The following is an 18,288-nucleotide window of genomic DNA, read 5'->3' as shown; positions in this document are numbered from 1 at the left end:
ATACATGAAAATCTTTCCCCGGGGAATACTTTCCGGGGATTAGCAATGCCATCATGTAATTCGATTGATCCATGCACATCCATGGTGGGAAGTTGTAAGGAATCACAAAAACAGGCCACATACTGTAAGGATTACTCATACTTCCAAAAGGATCGAAGCCGTCCGTGGCAAAACCTAGTCTTATGTTACGAGGATCTTTAGCAAACCAATCAAACTTGCCATCAAAGTGCTTCCATGCCTCACCATCGGCAGGGTGCCTCAGTACATTGGGCTCAACAACCCTCTTCTCTTTGTGCCATCTTGTATGTGTCGACATTTCCTTTTTAACAAATAGTCTCTGCAACCTTTTAATTATAGGAAAGTACCTTAACACCTTGTGAGATTTTCTTTTTTCCAGTAGGGTCTCTATATCTTGATAATCCACAAACATGGCAGTTCGTATCGTCCTTGTGATCTCCCCAAAATAAAGAACAATCAAACTTGCATGCATGAATTGTCTCATAACCAAGCCCAACATCAGAAAGAACACTCTTAGCATCGGCATATGATTTGGGAAAGTCCACATCCGGCAAAGCCGTACGTAAAAGCTGAAGTAAGAGATCAAATCCTCTGTTTGTTATCCGGCTGTATGATTTGACATGAAGGAGCTTAATGATGAACGACAACCTAGTGAAAGAGGTGCATCCCTCATAAAGTTCTTTTTCGCCGACTCAATTAGATTAGCATACAGATTTGGCAGGTCGGGACCTTTATTTCCGGACTTACGCAGTTCATCGATCATACTAGACGAATCATCAACATAACAAACACCATTGTCTTCCTCTTCATCGTTGTCACTATCATACGCACCATCATCGTTTCTATCCCGCCCTTCGTCATCACTAAAATCTTCCCCATGTCTAGTCCATCTTGCATACGTCATGGACATACCTGAACAATTGCAGTGATCCTCGATCGTTTTTATATCCTGACGTATCAGATTTAGGCAGTCCTTGCAAGGGCACAAGATTGGTTCATCTGTATTGTCCAAGTGTTCTCGCGCAAACTTGATGAAATCCCTAACACCTGCCATGTACTTTGTTGTGAACTTCGGGTGCCATCGGTTATCCAACTTCGATCCATTGCCTACAATTCAGTTAAGAACATGCCAACGTTCTTCGGAACAGATCTTGACAACCGATTAAAAAATCTAGACCTAACGAACAATCGGGACAACTCACCGATGATGCGTCTCACCGCCACCACAATGGAGCCTTCACGGAATTCTTCTCACCTCGACGAGAACCCTAGTCGATTCGACCGTTAGCAAGAGCACCTATATAGGCCGTGTACGCTAGCGGCGCAACTTAAACGAGGCACCCTCGGCCGACATAAATATTAATAAGGGAATTATTATGTCGTAACATCTAGATCACACCATTGAAATAAATATGTAGAATAGACTACTTACGAATACAGATTAAAATTCCATATCTACCTTAGCGGTAAGACTCCGCGTCGGTCACGCCGAAGCCCTTGTTCGATTCTTCCAAACCACAATTTTTACTTAATTAAATATGTTCCTGACAACTGGGTCACGCATGATATATAAAACTAATAACATTTAATAAAGTAACTTAGTAATATTTCGTCACCTCGATCTTTGATTTCGTCACCTATTAACAGACACGATGGAAGCCCTTCCCGCTTGGGTAATGGGTGACGATTTATTCTTGACGACAAATCATACCGTCAAGCATTACCTTAAATGCTTGACGAAAGATGAATTCGTCACCTATAAGGACACATCCATGACGGTATGCATTTTTGTCACCAGGGTTTTCGTCAACAAATCCCCCATCTCTTGTAGTGGGGGCTGTCCTGCCCCTCCCGTCGGCCGAGGACGCACCTGGTCGCCGCGCCGGCCGAACTGCAACCAGCAGCCCTAGATTGCCCCGCCAAACCGCTTCCTTTGGAGAGCAGCGGGCCCGCCACCACCGTGGAAGAGGCCGGTGGCAGCGGTGGCGAGGAGAGGCGCGGAGGGGGGTCCCTAGACGGAGGAGATTGGGGGCGCCCCGGTGTCGCCGCGGGGGGCGACAGGGGAGCGAGTCGGGGAGCAAGTATATTACCCTATTTTTTCTAAAATACAAGCCTTGCATAATTTTATCATTTGAATATTTTCAAGTTCGATCGTGTATAATATATAGAATTACTACCATCAAACATTAATTTGGTATGACTAAATCTATCTTCAAAATAAATGTATAATGTACAGTCATTTTTATGTGAAGCACCAGTTTTGCGTATAAAACTGATGGTCATGGATTTACATTGCAGGCTGTTTTGTGCTAAAAGAACCTTACATTTTGGATCCGTGCAATAGTATATGGCCTCATAGGAATGGCAGATATACACGACAATGCCATGCAAAACCAGTGCTTGGATGCTTGGCTTGTTGCCATTAAAGTTAGAAAACCATGAGCCTAGGAGGTTCCATTGGGAGTAAACAAGAGAGTCCCACATAGAAGAAATCACTGATCACATAGATTCTCCTAATAACCAAACCTATCACCTCAGGACACAAAGTACACGATTCCAGGCACCAAGCCACCAACGACTCGGCGCACAACACCAGCCACGAGCTGTGTTTTTTAGGAGATAGGGCCTGGCTTTTCATGCTTGTCAATAGCAGCAATTCTGAGACAGTGAGAGAGGGGAGGGGAGGACTATGTCCAAGTTGCCCTGCTTTTTGTCTTGTGTCTCGCCGGTACCCCACTTGCATATATAGTTTTATCGATGAATTGTGAATGGTTAGTCGTCATCGGCCACACAAAGGAAGAAATGCTCTTGTCTGATGACACCGCGCTCACCGATTCCCATCCGCATTCGAATGGATATAAGCTCTTTACGTGTCCTAGAGGGTAAAGCTCCCATAATTGGAGCATATCAGCAGGAAAATCACTATCCACCTTTCGATTTGAGTCACTTTTCTTAACCCTGTGAGAGTTATGAGCGGGGTGCTTATCTCTAAGCATAACTGGAGTGTCATGCAAGCTTGTATTGATGCATATCCATTCGTCCGCGGAATGGTGTGTGTGTGTGTTCCCGGTGGTTACGTCTCTTTTAATTTGAGTTTGCTAACCCAGCACCCAGAGTTTCCAAATTCTGCGGTGCCATTGATGGAAAATGTAAAAACTCATGAATTGGTGGCAGTTGGGTGCTGGTACATCTGGTGGCAACGCAGGGAATTGGTAAAAGGTGAGAATGTCAGTCCTCCAAAAAATTCAGCTTTTGCTATTAACGCCTTAGCAGCAAATTTTAGTGCAGTTAAACACAATATAGTGGAAAAAGAGGTGAAGTGGTCAAAACCACCAAGAGGCCATCGAAAATTAAATGTGGATGCTTCTTATCATGCTGATGGACCTGGATCAGCTGGTATTGTCTTGCGAAATGATAAGGGAGAGGCCATAGCTGGTAAAGTTTGTCTGCTGAATAACTTGATGTGTTCGGCATCGGCTGAAGCAATGGCGCTGTTGAGATGGTTACAATTTCTTGAGCAGATTGGGTGTTATTCAGCGTATGTTGAATCGGATTCTCTGGAGGTAATTCAAGCATGCAATGGAGATACTGAACTGCTTAGTTCTTATACGACAGTGCTAGCTGATTGCTTTCAAATTGTTAGTAGGATGGACTTGGTGATCTTCCAACATTGTCATCGGGAAGCAAATATGGTGGCTAGTATTTAGCAAAGCATGGGTATGAGACTAATTCTAGTTTAGTTTGGCATGATAGGCCTCTTGAGTTTATTAGAGCTGATGTTATTCGTGATGTAATTCTTTTAGAGATTGTACCAAATATTTAATCTCAGAGCAGCAAGTTTCGGACGCACTCTTTTCTTACCAGGGTACCCAAGAAGACTGGAAGGTTTTTAATGAGACGGCTTGCTGGCTTAATATATCGATATTTATTTCAAAAAAAAAATTCTACGTACTACTTCCCTTCCAAAATCTAACATGTTTTACTAGGTTATAAGGTACTAGGTAGCATATCAGACTATGCTTTTTGGGAAAGAAAAAGGATAACCTACTACAACGTCTAAACAATTTAAACAGAGGTAACACATCCGAATAACCAGGATCAGTCCATCTAACGGTTCATCGAATACCACTAGAATTTCCGACGGATCATTGCTTCCGACAAGAGAAATTTTATGTCATATAGTAGTATTAGTTATACTAGAGGATTTGCAATTTTACTTTTGCACAACGATACAAGTTCTGGTGAGTTAACATGAGACCTCTAAAAACGGATTAAGTAATCAACAGATGCACTGCACGATTGCAGCCCCAAGAGAATATAGATGCATCTTTCTTTTTCTGGTCGCTCTCTCGCTAGTGTTTCTTGTCCCAGTCGTGGACTTAGGAGTAGAAAGAGACGCGCGAGCCAAGTTGAGCCCCTCGTCTTGTGATTAAGACGGCGCTCAACATTCATACTCCGTTAACTGTATAATATACAGACCAGTAAAATTTATTTTTCGCCGTGGATTGCATTGTGAGGTGTAACTTGTAGTGACAAGGTAAGGAAATCAAGCAAGCAAGAAGGTTCTAGAGTAATTCCATCGGACAAGGTACCGGTGCATATTTTATTTGTGGTCATATTGCTTGTCGTAAGGACACTGGCGAGGCAGAAGCAACACCAACAAGCTGAGAGCTTCCCGACCTACACGTCTATTTTGAATTTTACAATTCGATCGCCTCGACAAGAGAATTCTGCGTTTTTCCTTCTTTCTAAACGACAACCTCTTGATTGTTGTTTGCCATGATACTTTTTTTTCTAGTATTTTCACCTGCTGATTTCGATTGTTGTACTGTGTTTATTTGAACAGTTGCTAAAATAATTCCTCAAATGTCTGCTGGTAATTGAGAGGGTAAATCTAACTTGTAGATAGACTATTAGTAAATGTCCGCCGCCTCCTCCTAACCTAGCCGCCGCCTCCTCCTCTCCCCCCCCCCCCCCCCCCCCGGGTGGCGGCGGCGGAGGATGTACCCGCCCCGCTCGAGCAGCCGCCCCCGGATCGCCGCACCTCAGTCGTCGCTGCTGCCGGCCTCGGCCCCGGCCCCGGCCCCGTCCTTGGCCTTGGCCCCGGCTTCGGCCCCGGCCCGGCCACAGCCCCGGCCCCGGCCTCGGCCACGGCGGCGGTGGCGGCGCCCCTTCCGTCGAACGACGAGGGGGAGGAGAGGGTTTCCACGATGGCGTTCCATGGGAGGTGATGAAGCGCCGGTGGAGGAAGCCGGGCGGCACGGCTACTTGGTCGGGGCCTGATGCTCTCCGTCGGTGGCCATGGAGGATTCGGTGGAGCGGTGGCGGCCTCCGCCCCCGGTGACGGTTCGGCGGTGGTACGCATGATCCGCGCCGCCGTCCTCTTCCCTGGTGATCCGGCGGGAGGGACTGGCGGCGTGGGGGCTGCTGGTCTTGCTTTGTTTTTGGTGGCGGTCCTCGGGTTTCTCGCAAGCGAAGATGAAGATCTACCAGAGGTCAGTTTGCTTTGATATGGCTGGAGAGATGAGTTCCGGAAAGCTCCGCTGGCGAATGGAACAGTGCATATTTTGCCTGCAGTTTGCTGGATCGGGTGGTATTCGGTCGCGCGCACCCATGTTTTTATTCCGACCGTTCGGTTCCGGAGGAGCGCCGCGAAGCTATATTCTGTGTTGACATCTGGTGACTTTTTGGTCCATGGTGAAGTCAGAAGAAGGAATATCATGAAGGCCGGATTGGTGGACTGACTAAAGGAGGTTCGAGTCAACGTGATGCTGAGGGATCTGCTTGGCGTTCCGGGCTTGCAGCAGTGGTATGCATGTGGGGGCGGCAGCACGAGGGAAGTTCGGAGTCTTACCTCTCAGGGTGAAAACCCAATGTCTGGCCTTAACTGGTTGTGCCTGGCAATGTTCTTGTTGGAGGCATTGTTTTGAGAGTGGGGACTATCTTCAGGGAGAAATCCTAAGACCTTTGGTCGGGCGACGACGGTGCTAGTGCACTGTTTCCTTCTTGAAGGCGTCGCTTTTGGAGAGTCTGTACTTCAGGTGTTGTCACGGTGGTGGTTGTATTGCTGTTGCTAGGTCTAGAAGGTTGTAGCGGGACTTTTTTTTCTTAGTTTTCTTTACTCTTTTTTGGCTGTGTGCATCCGTACTGCCATTAGGGTGGAGCGTTGTTGCAGAAGCTGGGTGTAATTAGTATCTTTTGATATTAATATATTCCCTTTATCGAAAAAAATTCTCCTCGACTGATTTTTTTTCTAATTATTGGTCGATCGATATCCTTCTTTGTTTCCCTCATCTATTGCTTAGGGCTTTAACATACTAATTAGAATCCCAATAACAAGTTCAAGAAACAAACAACTACAAGCCTAATTACAACTTAACATGAAATAATTAAGTAAAAATATTAAATTTAAATTTTAAAATCGTGCATATGTATACTATTACTCATCCATGTGCAAATGTGCAATTGCACAAATATCTGCTAAGATCAAACAACTACAAGCCCCGTTACAAGTTAACATGCAAAAAATTAGGTAAAAGAATATTACATATATAATTTAAAATTGCACACTATGCAGATAAAAAAATCATAGGTGCAATTACATACTATTTAATATTCAAACGCGGTTACACGAAGGTTTTATCTCCCATTACAATTTGTGTCAACTGCAGGTCTGCAGTTCACATACTACTACTTTTAGAAATTGCATTCTACTGTGTAATTGCATGCTACCTGGCATACTTATGTGGCAACTGGACTAAAGAGTTCATCTGCACTTGCTTGCTAATGTACAATTGTGTACTCCCTTTGTCCACAAATAAGTGTACATGCGAATTTTCCAAGATAAATTATCAAGTAGAGTGAAAATACATTGGGAAAATGCGGAAAATCAAATCTGATCCCGGGTGCATATGTACCCGGTATGTATAAAACATATTTCTAAACCGTAAAAAATTTAGGAAAATAATTTAGCATGTAGAGGGACATGTTCTATGAGTGCATGTAAATTTTCACATAAAACAAACATTTTTTGTAACCTGTGTAAAAAAGACAAATAATGCCTCAAAAAATAGACTATTTTAGCACCTAAGATTTGTCTTTTTTGCACAAGGCATGGAACATATCGGTTTTTGCTGAAACAACTTTGTAAGCATGTAACATGTCAAGGTATACACAAAGAATTTTTATTTGTATTTTTCTAACATTTTAAAATATATTTAATATGTGTTTCAAATAAAGGGTGCATATGCACCCGGGTGTAGAAACACCCTGTCCGGGAAAATGCATCTTTCTTCTTTAATTCTTTCATCTCCAATAAGCTAAGTGCATATATAAAAACAATGAGGATATGTGCACAATATTATTGTGTTTGATTTCCATACGATGAGAGGGAAACAATTAAAGTGCATTGGAAAGATAGGAGTACACTCTTTTGTGAATAAAGTTTAGAGTTAGATGTCCACTTATTTGAGGACGGAGAGAGTACTATTTAATGCCCCAACAAATAGATAAAGTAACAAGAAAATATCTCTGAAAAGAAATGAGAAACGCACTAACAAAGAGAAAAGCATCCCAACAAAAAGGCCAAACATCTTTCTTAAAAAAAGGCCAAATAACAAAACCGACTCAGCCCAACCCAAAAGATGACAACCAAACGGACAAAAATAAAACCACACACGAAAATTATCAATCGAGAGCTACTCCCTCCGATCCCTTATAATTGACTCGGATTTTGTACTAAATCCGAGTCAATTAAAAGAGATTGGGTAGTTTAATTCTCAGCTAGCTGACAGTTTTTTTTTCTTGTGCGAAATACTCATCAAATCCGACTTCTATTTGTGGCATTGAAACTTTATGTAGATGAGGAAATGGCGAAGCGAGGTAGTGGTGAAGAGAGCCATTGAAGTGGTTGCCTGAAACTTTCTGTAGATGAGGAAATGGTCTGTAGATGCAGTTAGCTGTATTTGAATCTGTTTCTCCAACTGGCATTTGTGCAATTGCGTCAGATGATGCTCGGAAGCAACACCACAGTCTAGTGTCCGAACGGAGGTCACTCACAAGATTACAATTCATGATCTATCTCAAGCGGAGTACCTAGCTCCTGAGAGTAGGCCAAACCAAGGACTACATATCGACCTCTGTCACTTGAGACTAGAGATCTACAGCAAGACACATTTTTTGGATAAAGTAGAGCAAGAAACATAATGACACAGTGCATACTAACACATGATAATTATTCTCCTCAAGTTCACAACAAGCAATCCTTATCCTTCATAGACAGTTTCACTTTCACCAGATCATCTCACAATTCACCCATGCAACATCAGTTTCATTCAGAGTTCAGATATCTCCCTCTCTCACTTATTCAGCGGGCTACTACATGGTACTCTCAGTATTCAGATCTGCCAGTTGAAGGCAACGGGGCTCCTCACCCGGTGCTTCCTGTTCTCCCAGGAAATGTGGCCGAAGTCCCATGTCCCGGCCGGCCTCACCTTTCCTTGCGCCTGGACGCTGAACTCCACCGTGTAGCTCCGCTTCTCGTTCTTCCTGATGAACTCCAGCGTCGTCGGCGTCACGGTAACCGCCACGCCCTCCGGCGCCGCGAACGTCACGTTGTACGTCTCCGGCTTCGCCGACACCTTGGTCACCGTCCTCGTCAGCGTGCGGACGCCTCCGTCGGCGCTGCTGCTGCGGAACACCACCACGAAAGACGGGTAGTTGACGTTGGCCACGCCCCCGGGGATCCTCGACCTCGCGCCGCACCCGGTGCTCATCTCCGGCGCGAACTGCCGCATCTGCTTCGCCGTGTAGTTGAGGGTGCAGAGGAAGTCCACGTAGTCCTGCGTGCCAGCGTCGTACACCAGGCCCGGGTCCATGGCGAGCCGCGGAAGGACGAGCCCCGCCCCGGCCGCCAGCGGCGTCGCGTCCATCGCGGCGCCGCCCAAGACGGTGCCGCTGTCGACCATGTCCCTGCCGTTCTTGTCGAGCGGGCCCGCGGTCGTCATCAGCGCCGACCGCACCATCGCCGGCGTCCAGTCGCCGTGCACCTTCTTGATCAGCGCCGCCGCGCCGGCGACATGCGGGCACGCCATGGACGTCCCGGAGAGGATGTTGAACTCGACTCTCCGCGTGTCATTGTCCCAGCTCGACGGCGGCGCGTCGCCCGACCAGGCCGCCAGGATGTTCACGCCCGGCGCGACGAGGTCCGGCTTCAGGATCTCAGGGGCCAACACGCTGGGGCCCCGCGAAGAGAACCCGGCCACCATCGGCGCCCGGTTCTCGCCGGTCACCGTCTCGCAGGCGAAGGCGAACGACGCCACCGGGTACGGCGACGACGCCATGTAGTCGTTCAGCTTCTTTTCGGCAGTATGGCTGATCATGACGCCGGGGAGCGTGAAGGTAAGGGCCAAGACGGCATCCCCGAACCGGTTCGTCCCGTCCGGGGACACCATCCCTGCTCCGCCGGCTTTCTCCACGTAGAAGCCGGTCCCGGGTCCTGCCATCCGCGTGCACACCACCACCTTGCCCATGACCTTGTCGAGCGTCAGGTCATCCTCGCTGCAGGAGCTGTACACGAGCTGGAGCATGCTCGTGCCCTTGGACTTCAATGTGTACAGGGACTGGCCCGTCAGCTCCACACCATTGCCGAGCCTGAGTGTCGCCGGGAACACGCGGTCCGTGGTGGTGGCGCCGACGGTGGTCATCCATGGCGCGACGTTGGACACGGAAGACGCCCCGGGACCGCTGTTGCCACCGGCGAGGACGACAAACACGCCCCTGCGAACTGCGCCGAATGTGGCGACGGCGAGGGGGTCGTTGTAGAAGGGGTCGTCAGGACGGCCGCCGAGGGAGAGGGAGATGAGGTCCACGCCGTCGCTCACCGCGGCGTCGATCGCCGCCGTGACTGCCGAGTCGGGGCATCCTACAAGCGGGTCCGGGACGCACGCCTTGTACATGGCGATCCTCGCATTGCGCGCCACGCCGCTCGCCCTCCCGCCCGAGAAGCCGTACAGATCGGCCCAGGGAACCTCCGCGCCGGCGGCCGTCGATGACACGTGCGTGCCATGCCCTTCGATGTCCCTCGGGCTCGGGTCGTTGTAGCCCTCCAGGTCCGGCATGTTGGTGGTGAAGGACTTGGCGCCGACCAGCTTGTTGTTGCAGGATAAGGTGGCGTTGAAACCCGCGGCGTCGACGCAGTTGCCCCTCCATGTGGAACGAACGGGGCCGAGTCCGGTGTCGTTGAAGCTGGCGCGTTCCGGCCAGATGCCGGTGTCGATGAAGCCGATGATGATGCCGTCGCCGAACTCCGAGTCCGGCCAGGCGCCGAAGTCGTCGTGGAGGCCCATGAACCAGGGAGACCTCGTGGTCTGGGTGTGGTACACCCTGTCCTTGTACACGTGGGTCACGCCGGGGACGGTCGACATGCGCCGGGCCTCGCCGTCGGTGAGTCTGACGGTGAAACCATGCATGACGGTGCCGTAGGTGTACAGGATGCGGTCCGTGGCGGTGGTGGCACGAGGTGAGTAGGTGTCCACCATGGACGCGTACCAACGCTCGAGGGTGGCGAACTTGGATGGCTTGGCCAGGTGGTTGGTTTGGACGATGTAGGTGTGGTCCGAGCTCCAAGGACGATCAGGCTTGGGCTCGGCAATGGAGTTCTTGGGCTCTGGGATGATGGCTGAGTGTGTGGACTGGACAAGGACGAGAACTAGCAGGGAGTGGAGCGAGAGGAGGGAGATCATTGAAGCCATTGTTGATGTGTGTGTGTGACTGAGCTTGTGGTGGAGGAATGCATGAGCGTGGTACGGCTTTTATAGAGCGTGAGCTTGGTTGGGCAACCTGCGACGCCACCGTACAACAGGCAGGAGACTTTCATCGCTGAGAGAAAATATTTCATCACCCACACATGCATGTGAGAGGCTCATCTTTTGCAGTATATCTGTTGGAATTTTGCAGCCACTGATGTGCCTGCATTGCCATGTCAAGCTATCTTCATGGGGTCTCAGCTAGTGGGAGCTAATTTTGATTTTGGCCGAGAACAATTTCGATTTTGGACGACGACGAAACGGCCTTCCAAACCAAACAAGGAATGAAACGGCCTCCACTCTCCTTTTGTCTCTTCCTACAATCAGAACTTTCTTGTCTCCACTGAGGTACACTAATATCCCAATTTTCAGTTAACATTCTAACTTAGTATCAGGGATGAAATCAACTGCCCCTCACAGAGTACCAGTAGTAGCACATGAGATTCCCATGAGAGCAGACAAGGCAGTTTCGGTCACTGCAGCTCTCATGAAATTCAGGTTGAGATCACAGTCATCCAAAACAGAGACCTAGTGGATGCTACTTGTGAGTTTTCTTCATGCACAATTCTCAGCTAGTGGGAGCTAAATGCAGCAGCGAAACAAAACTGAATGGTGTATGTTTGCCCAAGAACAACTTTGATTTCGGACGGCGATGCATGAAACGTCCTTCCAAAACCAAACAAGGAATGAAACGGCCTCCACTCTCCTTTTGTATTTCCTAAAATCACAACTTTCTTGTCTCCACGCTGAGGTTTTTTTAATTTTCAGTTAAGATTCTAACTTTGTATCAGGGATGATATCAACTGCCTCTCACAGAGTACCAGCAGTAGCACATGAGAGCAGAGAAGGCAGTTTCAGTCGCTAAATTCAGACACCAAATGTTTCACTACAGCTCTGGTGAAATTCAAAATGAGATCACAGTCATCCAAAACAGAGATCATGTGGATGCTACTTGTGGGGTTTCTTCATGCACAATTCTCAGCTAGTGGGAGCTAAATGCAGCAGCTAAACAAAAACTGAATGGTGTTAATTTTAATATTTGCCCAAGAACAACTTTGATTTCGGACGGCGATGCAATGAAACGTCCTTCCAAAACCAAACAAGGAATGAAACGGCCTCCACTCTCCTTTTGTCTCTTCCTAAAATCACAACTTTCATGTCTCAACCGAGGTACACTGATATCCCAATTTCCAGTTAACATTCTAACTTAGTGTCAGGGAGGAAATCAACTGCCTCTCGCAGAGTACCAGCATTAGCACATGAGAGCAGACAATGCAGTTTCAGTCCCTAAATACAGACACCAAATGTTTCACTACAGCTCTGGTGGAATTCAGGATGAGATCACAGTCATCCAAAACAAATACCTATGTAAAAATAAAAATAAAAACCATTCCAAGATGTACGTATGGCACAGTGGGTGTTTAGATGGATTAAGATTTTAATGGGTATAGATACAAGCTCTGCATTGTCTTGAACAATGTGACCTGGCCATATTTTACAGTTACAAGGTATCGGAGATGAATCTGCACAGTTATGTTATGACCATTAGCTACCAGGTTTCTACTTTGGCATGCACGGGCACAACTTTTACATCTCATCAAGTCGCCACTGGGCTACATTTCACGGATCGGGTCAGCGTTAGTAGCAGGACTGTGATTTACGTCGTTGAGGCGATTGAATTGGTTTGCGTCATTCATATTAGCAGATGAAGAGCTACCCAGCAACACAATCAGCAGTGAAACACACCTGATGCTAATTTTTTCCTGGGGGGGAATTTTCGTTTTGATTTTGGACGGCGATGAAACGGCCTTCCAACCCAAAACAAGGAATGAAACTGCCTGCATTACCTTTTTGTCTCTTCTTAAATATCCAACTTTCTTGTCTCCATTGACGTACACTAATTAAACACACACACAAAAAAATTAAGATCCGCAGGAGCCAATTTTAAAGATAAAAACACCTCCACAACACCAACATAGAATTTGTTTTGTTTGACTACGGCAGAAAGAACGAATATTTAAAAATAAATAGACTAGTCGGAAAATTCGATACGATTGGGATTTAATAGAATTTAATAATGCTCGGCATGTTTTTTTACTTATTTTCCAGCAAACCCATATATAAAATCAAATAGTGAACAACAAGGTCCCAGAAAAATAGCTACTCTATAAATAACAACATGAAATAAGTCCCAATAGAAACACCTGGAATTTCAAATTCACATCATAAACCAAAGGGTGACTTGAATAACAAAGAGGAGATCTTTTTTTTATGGAAAACAAAGTTCCAAATATCTCCACAAACATGGAGCTAAGAATAAAAATAGGTTCAAAATAATCAACCTGGAGATAGTTGAAATGCAGGGTATCCCCAAGATTATGGTTTTCCTAGCTCTTGTATTTTTCATCTCCCATCATCTCCATTTTTTTTTATCAAACCTTAAGAAGATTTTACCCTCCCAGAAACTTTTATTGCCTACAAAATGTTAGTTTTCCGAAAAGATTATAATTATAACATCGAATATTTAGCAATAATTTATAATGAAGGCTCCTTAATTCTAAATAGTGGGTCACATACAAAATTGAGCTTCATGTCACACAAACATTGGAAAAAACAATAGAAAAAATAAAGTGAACTTAAAATTATATTTTCAGCAACCCTTGGCACAAACTTGATTCTAAAAGAGAAATTTCACTTGTGTGAAAAAAGTATAAAAAAAAGATACATGTACGCAAAAAAAAATCCATGTTCACATAAGATACTAAAAAAAATTAACACTAACAATTATGTTGGAGATTTTCGCAAACAAGTAACTAGTTTGTAAATTCTTGTGCTAAAGTTGATTATTTGAATAACATTATTATGGCAACCGTTATAAGTTAAACAAAAGATTTTTTTTAGTTTTTGGGGTATTTTATAATGATGAAATATTTGCATAGATTCCATAGGCATGAACAAAACGTTCAAGGTCAACCTCTAACTATCGAATGCTCATCTTTCAAATGGTAACTTTAATTTTCTATCCCAATTTTTCAATGTAATAATGGTAGCTAAATTTATAAAATATAAAGACCCCAATTTTTTTTTAATACAATCAAGCTAATAAAGAATTTGAACCAAAGTAGAGCACGCCCAAACAGAGAACATGCAACAAAGAAGTGTTGCTCTCTTCCTATTTATTAGTTTTCATACATGAATAAACTGAAATAATAGAGTGGATACTGATGTATCTCAAATGTAAACACTTGCAATGTAGCTAAATTGAAACATAGGGGGACCTCTATATCCTCCTCTCTTCGTAATAGTTGCAAGAATTAGAAACAAACATAGAAATATAATTTGCGCTAGAATCTTCATGAGAAAAAGCAATGCAAACTACAAATATAATCCTAAGCACATGCACAGTTCTCATCTAATACTAAAAGAATGTAAGGCATACCCCCACCCCCCCCCCCTCCCAAAAAAAAAATATGTGGGACGACACATCCCTAAAGTACCTCAATTTATTTTTCCCGTCGGATGTGCCGTGGTATTATCGATACCAGCACAAAAGTGTACCATGGTAGGTGACAGGCAAGAGCGGCATGATTTGATGACGTGGTTGAATGGACGCATGTACTTTTTTATTGCGTTGTGGATTCTACATGACCTTCACAGTGGACCCAATGCAGGTGACTGGTCAACCGCGTCATATTGACGGGTAAGCCCGCGTCATACTGACTGGTAAGCCCTACCAACAAAGCTGAAGGATTGGCTTGTCAGGTTTTAATAGCTGACCTAGCATAGCTGTATTCTCCAACAACTCCATTTCCCTTCAATCCTGAAAGGACGAGATGTCGCCTAGAGGGGGGTGAATAGCCATTTTAAAAACTCTTAGGGATTTGACTTGTAAGAATGCGGAATTAAACTAACGTTTAGTTTACAAGCATAAATCCTAAATATGCTAGGCTCATCTAAGTGCAACAACAACAACTAGAGCTAAGCAAGATAGGCACAAGATATATGTAGCACAAGTGATAGCAAAATATATGTACTTCAAGAACGATGGCTATCACAAGGAAAAGTAAGCTCGGGTATAGAAATAACCGAGGCACGCGGAGACGAAGATGTATTCCCGTGTTCTCTTCCTTTGCAAGAAGGTACGTCACGTTTGGAGAGGTGGAGGTCTCACGAAGGATTCCCCAACGCCACGAAGGCTCACCTTCTTCTCCGAGCCAAACCCACGAAGGATAATGGCCCTTTCCTTATGGTTAGCTTTTCCTCCACTCCGGAGATGGCAAGCTCCACAACCACTTCACAAGCTCCACGAAGGAGAAGCGGATGTCTACGCACGCTTCTATTCCTGTAGACAGTGTTGGGACTCCAAGAGCAGAGGTTTGTAGAACTGCAGCAAGTTTCCCTTAAGTGGATCACCCAAGGTTTATCGAACTCAGGGATGTAGAGGTCAAAGATATTCCTCTCAAGCAATCCTGCAATTAAGATACAAGAAGTCTCTTGTGTCCCCAACACACCTAATACACTTGTCAGATGTATAGGTGCACTAGTTCGGCGAAGAGATATTAAAACGCAGGTGGTATAGATGGTGGTAAACGGTAATTGCGATCTGAAGTAAATATTGCAGGAAGTAAAGATGCGGTAAAACGAGTAAATAAGCGATGTTTGCAGTATTTGGAAACAAGGCCTAGGGATCCTACTTTCACTAGTGGTCACTCTCAACATTGCAATCATAATTGAATATAAATATAAGCACTTCATCATACTACTCTCCTGTTGGTAAAGAACTCAAATTCATTGGGCAAGTGTGCAAAAGCACACCTCAAAGGCGTATTCTCAAGTACTAATAAACACCCCACACTGTCACCGTGAGCATTCATAGGAGGTACTAACACACCACAATTCATAAGGAAGTTACACACGGCGCACACACTGTCACCATTACACCGAGGTCACAGTAACTCCAAAGTTCACATAATAAAACACTTGAATAGCATATGACATCTAGATTGCAAAGCCTATGATCACATAGATGAACAAATAAGTGCTACTCTCAAACACTCTCTTGTTGGATAACAAACACCATTCATTGTGTAGGGCTACAAGAGCACACCTCAAGCCGGAGTAAACAAGCTCCACAACATCCGGAGTTCATATTAAAGTAACCTCTAGAGTGCATAATAGACAAGAGTAACATCTACATATTCATAAAGATCACACCATGGGAGAGAGAGATGAACCACATAGCTACCGGTAGAGCCCTCAGCCTCGGGGGAGAACTACTCCCTCCTCATCATGGGAGACAGCAACGGCGAGGAAGATGGCGGTGGTGTCGATGGAGATGACTCCAGGGGCAATTCCCCGTCCCGGCGGCGTGCCGGAACAGAGACTTCTGTCCCCCGAAACGGAGTTTCGCAATGGCGGCGGCGCCCCTGGAGTCTTTCTGGAGTATGATAGATTGATTGAGGGTTTTCCGTCGCGAGGGAATTTATAGGCGAAAGAGCGATGTCGGTGGAGTCCCGAGGGGCCCACACCCTAGCCCCCCCCCCCTCTTGGCCGCGCCGCCAGGTGGTGTGGGGCCCCCTGGCCCTTCTCCGTCTCTCCTTCGGTGTTCTGGGTCCGTCTCGGTAAAATAGGAGGTTCGGCTTTTGTTTCGTCCAATTCCGAGAATATTGCCCGAACAGCTTTTCTGGAACCAAAAACAGGAGAAAACAAGAACTGGCACTTCGGCATCTTGTTAATAGGTTAGTCCCGGAAAATGCATAAAATCATTATAAAGTGTGAGCAAAACATGTAGGTATTGTCATAAAACTAGCATGGAAAATCAGAAATTATAGATACGTTGGAGACGTATCAAGCATCCCCAAGCTTAGTTCCTACTCGCCCTCGAGTAGGTAAACGATAAAAAGAATAATTTCTGAAGTGACATGATACCAACATAATCTTGATCATACTATTGTAAAGCATATGAGATGAATGAAGTGACTCAATGCAATGATCTATAACTTGATAACATATAGCAAAAACTTTTCATGAATAGTACTTTCAAGACAAGCATCAAAAAGTCTTGCATAAGAGTTAACTCATAAAGCAATAGATTCTTAATAAGAGGTTTGAAGCAACACAAAGGAAGATTTAAGTTTCAGCAATTGCTTTCAACTTTCAACATGCATATCTCATGGATATTTTTCAACACAAAGTAATATAATTAATGCAAATAAGCAAGTATGTAAGAATCAATGCACAGTTGACACAAGTGTTTGCTTCTAAGATGGAAAGAAGTAGGTAAACTGACTCGACATAAAGTAAAAGAAACGCCCTTCGCAGAGGGAAGCATGGATTACTCATGTGCTAGAGCTTTTTTATTTTGAAAACATGGAAACAATTTTGTCAACGGTAGTAATAATTCATATGTGTTATGCATAAAACCTCCTATAAGTTGCAAGCATCATGCATCGAATACCAATAGTGCCCGCACCTTGTCCTAATTAGCTTGGACTTCCATGGATTATCATTGCATTACATATGTTTCAACCAAGTGTCACAAAGGGGTACCTCTATGCCACCTGTACAAAGGTCCAAGGAGATAGATCGCATTTCATTTCTCAGTTTTGATAGATCTCAACTTGAGGACATCCATACCGGGACAACATAGAAAACACATAATGGACTCCTCTTTAATGCTTAAGCATTCAACAACAGATAATATTCTCATAAGATATTGAGGATTAATGTCCAACTGAAACTTCCACCATGATACATGGCTTTGGTTGGCGGTCCAATGTTCTTCTCTAACAATATGCATACTCAAACCATTTAATCATGATAAATCACCCTTACTTCGTGACAAGACGAACATGCATAGCAACTCACGTGATATTCAACAAAGGTGTAACAGTTGATGGCGTCCCCAGAAACATGGTTACCGCTCAACAAGCAACTTATAAGAAATAAGATACATAAACAACATATTCAATACCACAATAGTTTTTAAGCTATTTTCCCATAAGCTATGTATTGCAAAGGCAAGGAATGAAATTTTAAAGGTAGCACACAAGCAATTTACTTTGGAATGGTAGAGAAATACCACATAGTAGGTAGTTATGGTGGACACAAATGGCATGAGTTTTGGCTCAAGGTTTTTGGATGCACGAGAAGCATTTCCTCTCAGTACAAGGCTTTGGCTAGCAAAGTTGTTTGAAGCAAACACAAGTATGGACCGGTACAACAAAACTTACATAAGAACATATTGCAAGCATTATAAGACTCTACACTCGTCTCCTTGTTGCTCAAACACTTTTACCGTGAAAATATCTAGACTCAGAGAGATCAATCATGCAATCCAAATTTCAACAAGCTCTACGGTAGTTCTCCACTAATAGGTTTAAACTACATGATGCAAAAGCTTAAACATGATCTATGAGAGCTTAAAACAATTGCCAAGTATCAAATTATTCAAGACAATATACCA

General features: G+C 44.9%; 1 protein-coding gene across 1 annotated transcript; it reads right to left on the bottom strand.

The window, feature by feature from the left end:
- Window positions 1-8,414: 8,414 nt before the first annotated feature.
- LOC124656790 (subtilisin-like protease SBT1.7) lies at window positions 8,415-10,769 on the bottom strand. Its single transcript, XM_047195473.1, has one exon. The coding sequence runs from the start codon at window positions 10,767-10,769 to the stop codon at window positions 8,415-8,417; it is 2,355 nt and encodes a 784-aa protein (XP_047051429.1).
- Window positions 10,770-18,288: the final 7,519 nt, after the last annotated feature.

Source organism: Lolium rigidum, chromosome 5 (assembly GCF_022539505.1).
Source record: "Lolium rigidum isolate FL_2022 chromosome 5, APGP_CSIRO_Lrig_0.1, whole genome shotgun sequence".
Classification (NCBI taxonomy): Eukaryota; Viridiplantae; Streptophyta; class Magnoliopsida; order Poales; family Poaceae; genus Lolium; species Lolium rigidum.
This window is presented reverse-complemented; position numbering and strand designations above follow the sequence as displayed.

Coding starts and splice junctions, on each gene's coding strand:
- LOC124656790 (XM_047195473.1), bottom strand. CDS start 10,769: ATGGCTTCAATGATCTCCCTCCTCTCGCTCCACTCCCTGCTAGTTCTC.